The 5,108-nt window shown below is 51.1% G+C and overlaps 1 protein-coding gene across 1 annotated transcript in view; it reads left to right on the forward strand.

Annotated features, from left to right (window-relative positions):
* Positions 1-4,376: 4,376 nt before the first annotated feature.
* Positions 4,377-5,108, forward strand: part of CDRT4 (CMT1A duplicated region transcript 4) — a 29,746-nt gene continuing 29,014 nt past the window's right edge. The window contains exon 1 of the mRNA XM_026861262.1: positions 4,377-4,463. Coding sequence (XP_026717063.1) covers positions 4,377-4,463 — 87 coding nt within the window. The remainder of the gene's footprint in view (positions 4,464-5,108) is intronic.

Genomic DNA, 5,108 nt, shown 5'->3' on the forward strand with positions numbered 1-5,108 from the left:
CTCCCCATCTTGCCCCACCTCCAACCTCGGTGCCTTCCAGCTCCCACCCTCAGCCTCCACCAAGGGTGTTCCCTTCCTGCTATCTGACTGCAGTCCTCAGTATTGTGATTATTAAAATCTGCTGCTAAAGAAGATGAAGATGTGCCCTCCCTCCTCCCTTCATTTGAGGACACAGGGGGGCCACACTGCTTCCTCCAGCAGCCCAGGGGTGACCCCCAAGGGAGGGGAGGCTGGCAGGGATCTGTGGGTCTCCGTGCAGGATGCCCCCCAGCACTGCCAGCTCCTGCCCCATGGGAGAGCCCCAGGGCGGGCAGGGGGGAGCAGGCAATGCCTGCACAGCTCTGCTTGCATGGGTGGTCAGCCCACCCCTCCCTTTCGTGGACAGGCAGCCCTCTGAGGCTCTCGTGACACGAGAGGCACCATTACACACTTCCCAAACTTGTCTGCTTCTTGCCAGAGGTATTACTCAACCCAGACATACCACCAGCATCTGAATCCCTTTCCCATGTGCAGTCGGGTAAGGAATTACACCCGGCTCCCCTCAGGGAGTCCTCACCCACCTGCTGCAGGTGGAAATCCACTGCTTTCCATGAGAGCTCTGTGCTTCAGTTAAAAAACCTCTATTTTGTGCCTAAAGACACTTGGGGTGGGGACTGACCTGGCAGGACATCACAGACTGTGCGGGGCTGCAGGGAGAAGCGGGCCCCTCCCTGTCCCCATCGCCCATGCTGGGACCAGGGGAGGGAGAGAACAGCAGTTCTGGTCTCAGACTGCACAAATCTGTGTCACTGCAGCGTGGAAGGAGGATTAGGGATGGGCTGAAACCCTCCTAACTCCCGGGTGATCTGGCTTTTGCCCAGCCTCCTCCCGCAGAATCTCTCTTCTCCTGCAGTTTGTTCTAAGAAGCAAATGGGAGGCTCTAGGAGGAATCCAAGCTCCCCAAAGCTTTGTGTAGAAAATATCTATGAGGTCAGCCTGTTCTTCCTCCTGCTATTGCAAAACTTTTTCCTCTGTAGTTCTACAATAAAATGCACAGACACAGAATCTATCATGAAATCCACCTCCTGCTTCAGCAGGCTGGAGCTCCTGGCACCTGGATGGATATTTTAAAAATATATGGAGGTAAAAGCAGAATATTTAGAAGTCCTAAGGGTCCGTCGATACACAGACAGCACCAAGCCATGTACATAGGCGATGCTCTGTGGTTGTGCACGGTGCTGCTCTGCACCCTCTGCAGGGACGTGCACACCAATGCCCAGTTTGCTGGGTTTGCAAAGACATTAAAAGCACCAGCTGAGCTGTTATTTAATGGTTAAGACCAGTAGTCAGCTTTTATAGGACCCAGGATCAGATCCCTGTGCCTCAGAATTAGTCTTGTCCCAGCATCAAAACGTGGCAGGGAAGTGTATCAGCTTTGCTTCTCTGTGGATGTTCTGCTGGTTATACAGGTTTTCCTGCACCAGTGCCAGCAAATGCCCTCATGTACCCAACCTTTTCACTTTCTTCTACTACATTTGCCTCTCAATAAAATAAGAATAATATCCTCTCCTCTCACTTGCTGCTTATATTATAAATTCCCTGCATGGGAACTGCCTAGCTCCAGGTCATTGATTTGATAAAAATCACACGTGAATACAACAGCTACAGGCAGCACCCGCCCAGGTCCCCATAGCGCCTGTACCTGACCCCTCGGCCGCTGCCGGGACCGAGTGCAGGTGTCACAAGTGGGTGCCAAGCACCGGAACAGGCTGCCCAGGGAAGTGGTTGAGTCGCCATCCCTGGAGGTATTTAAAAGACGTGCAGATGTGGCACTTAGGGACACGGTTTAGTGGTGGACTTGCCAGTGTTAGATCTGTGGTTGGACTCAGTGATCATAAAGGTCTTTTCTAACCTAAATGATTTTATGATTAAAAAAATAGCAAGACTCCCTCCTTTCCTTGTGGTTGGGCTCAGTGCGGTCCCTGGCTTTCACCGCCAGCAAGGGATGCTCAGCAGCAAACCCATCCCGGGGACAGTGGTGATGCCCAGCAGCATCCCGCAGGCGACAGGTGCCACCCAAATCGGGCAGACACCAGCAGCTTTCATCGCCTGCCCATGAAGGGATTTTATGCTGGGAGTCACAGCCTCTCTTTCTGGCACAGACACAACCCAAGACAAACTGGGAGATCTTAGCCACTGTAGTAGCATTTCCCAGCAGCAATACTTCCCCAGCTAAAGGCAGGCTTTGACACTGCTGGTAACCAAGAGCCACTGGGAGGACAAGAAGGTATTTAAAGTGGTTTTCTTCCTGTAAAAGAAATTTCTCCACTTTCTCTTTTTTTCTTTTTTTTTTCTTTCTCATTAAAGGTCACACAGTCGACTGCCAGCCAAAGCACGCAGGATTCATGAAATACCTGAGCCAAAATTTGCTTTTTATTCTGGTGGCTAATGAGCAGGTTCTGGTTAATGCTGGCTTTAATGGAAATCCCACGTTTCTGTGAGCCAAAGGAATGAGCTGGGTCAGCGCACATGGAGCAGCATCAGTCCTGGTCACAGGCTCATAACGTGAGGATGCTTTGGGTTTTTTACAGTTTCTTTTTTTGCCTCAAATCTCAGAGGTATTTGTGGATGTACTGTATCAGATGAACCAAGCTTGTTTGGTTGGAGTGGCTTAACATATGTGCCTGCTATTAATTAAACTTCCCAATCTGTCAGCAAAATAACATGTTTGTTGGATGGAGCGAGGGATTAATTCCAGCTCTTTGGACACGCAGGGGGATGCGATAACCACTGGATAGACTCATCCGTGGGGCAATAGGTACCATAGGTCGGTGATCTGCTCCAGGGCGTGCACGGGGCCAGCTGTTGTTTTAGGCATTTAATTGGTGGAGGGCTGGATGTGGTTATTTTGTTCCTGCTGTGGGAAGGATGATATCAGTTGAACTGCGTGTACCATGTGGGCTGCAAGGACAGAGACATGGAGGGAGCAGCACCAAAGCAACTAGAAGGGCTTTTTCTAACCAAGATAGGTAGTTTCTGGAGAGTCAGTGTGGGAGGAGGATGGTGGTGTGGGAGGAGGATGGTGCTGTGGTACCACCACTGACCCAGGAGCACATGCAGAACTCATGTCAGCTGCCCAGAAAAATGTATGTGCTTGTGGGTAGGTAGCCAGGGGACAAAGAAACATTTGGAGAGACAGAGGAGCCTATACAGGGGCCATACACAGGGCAACAGGAATGACTGGAGACACGTATGCTGGTTTTAAGCTTGTTTCCTATGAAAATGAGCTCTAAGTACACCGAGTGCCTGCCTCGCCCCTGGTGGCTTTTAAACCAGCTGGCTGATTCAGCTGAAACTCATCAAAGAAGGAGAAATTCCCCATGACATTAAAAAGCCCCTTCCCAGGGTGCACAGTGTGGTGGCTGAGCTCAGCAGGTGGCATTGGTTGAGGAAGTGGCTTTGGGGGGTTTAAAAGCTCCTCCAGCAGCTGAGTTGAATTTTAACCGGCACTTGTGGTGCTTTTTGCTGTAATAAGCACCCAGCAATGGTCTCATCCCTTACGAGTATGTCCTGGCTGGGTGGGTGCCCTGCTTGGCTGCTGCATCTAGGTACTGGGAAAGTTGGTGGCAAAGCAGGACACTGGGAGGGGTAAACATGGGTATGGGTGAGGCTGGGACTAGGAGGGGGAAGCAGGGAGCAGGAAGGAGCTCCAGACAATGATGAGCTGAGGCTGGCAACTGGCAGCCCTGGGAGAGAGCAGGTGTTGAAGGGGAAAAGCAAGGACTGTCTGTAGACCCTGCCTGTAGCTGCTCTGCAGTTTCCACCTTTGGTAGTTGGGGAGGCTGGGCTTTTGCACGGGTGTCTCAGGCTTTATCCACTTGTTTTTTTGATGAAACAAAACAAAGCGTGCTGGGTAAGGGAGAGGGTTGTGGTGAAGGGTGTGCAACAGGGTAAGGAGAGCTCAGCTAGCCTGTGTACATGCAACACCGGGAGGATGGGGGCTTACGTTTATCTCATCGACTCTAATTCTGGTGTTTTTCAAGTGTGTGACTCTGCAACCTGCCCCGTGCTATTCAAAAGTTGTGTGTGAAGTGTCTGATACCCAAAGCCACATTCAGACCCTTTCAGTCAGGCTCGCACTGACTTCAGGGGCTGTCAGAGCATCCCGAGGCCGGTTGGTGCGAGGCAGCGGAGAGCGGCTGTACCCGGGTGTCTCTATAGTAACAGTGTTTGTTGGCAGCAGAGCAGCTTCCCGCAATCTGCTCCTGGCCTGGGTGTCCCTGAGGAAGAAGAAAAAAAGGGAAGAAAAAACCCAAAGTTTTGTCCACTTAGCATCATGTGATACTATTTTTGTTTGTTTGTTTTTTTGTACCCCCACCATATATTTGGTGAGAGAAATGGATGCTTTTTTAAAGGAAATCCTCAAGCCTTCAGAGCAGGACATGTTTGACCACTTGACACGGATGGAAACACCTACCCACACTGTCAGGAGCCTGCGCAGAGGTAAGGGGCTGGGGGTGCCCTGTGTCAGGGGGGTGGGCAGGGTTAGGGGGAGAAAGCTGGAGGATGCCCCCTGTATGTACCTCCAGTATGGGCATTTCCCTCACACTGGTTTCCGGCATCAACTTTGGAGTTTTTTATTTAGAAACTTAAATATCCACTGGGTTGAGATTTAAACTTGACTGCAGAAATACTAGTACAGCTACGCTTTGATGCCTGTAGCTGGCCAAGCCGAGCTCACCATGTGCTGGGAGCTTGTGGCTTATGCCCTGCTGAATTTGAATGTTTAATACTGTGTTTGAAGTTGGCTAGTTCTGCTGGGGGTGCTGGGGCTAGTGCTCCCAGTGCGTGGCCTGCAGGATTTCAGGTCACTTTGGATCTCACAGTGAAGTCAGGAGTTGCCTCCTTAGGAAATGTGTGCGGCTACCCTGAAAATACTGGGCTTTTGTCACGGGCAGCTCAGCAAAATACTGTGCCACTCCCTTAACCTGCCTGGAGTAGGTTGCTTCCCCTAGTGTAAACTCCCTCCTCATTGATCCCCAGCTAGTGTGTGTGATTAGTGGCTAATTACAGCCATTAGTGGCTCTTTTCAGGCTGGCCCCTCACTGCCTGTGCAATGTCAAGCGGGG

Source organism: Athene cunicularia, assembly GCF_003259725.1.
Source record: "Athene cunicularia isolate RWA chromosome 18 unlocalized genomic scaffold, athCun1 chr18_part1, whole genome shotgun sequence".
Taxonomy (NCBI): Eukaryota; Metazoa; Chordata; class Aves; order Strigiformes; family Strigidae; genus Athene; species Athene cunicularia.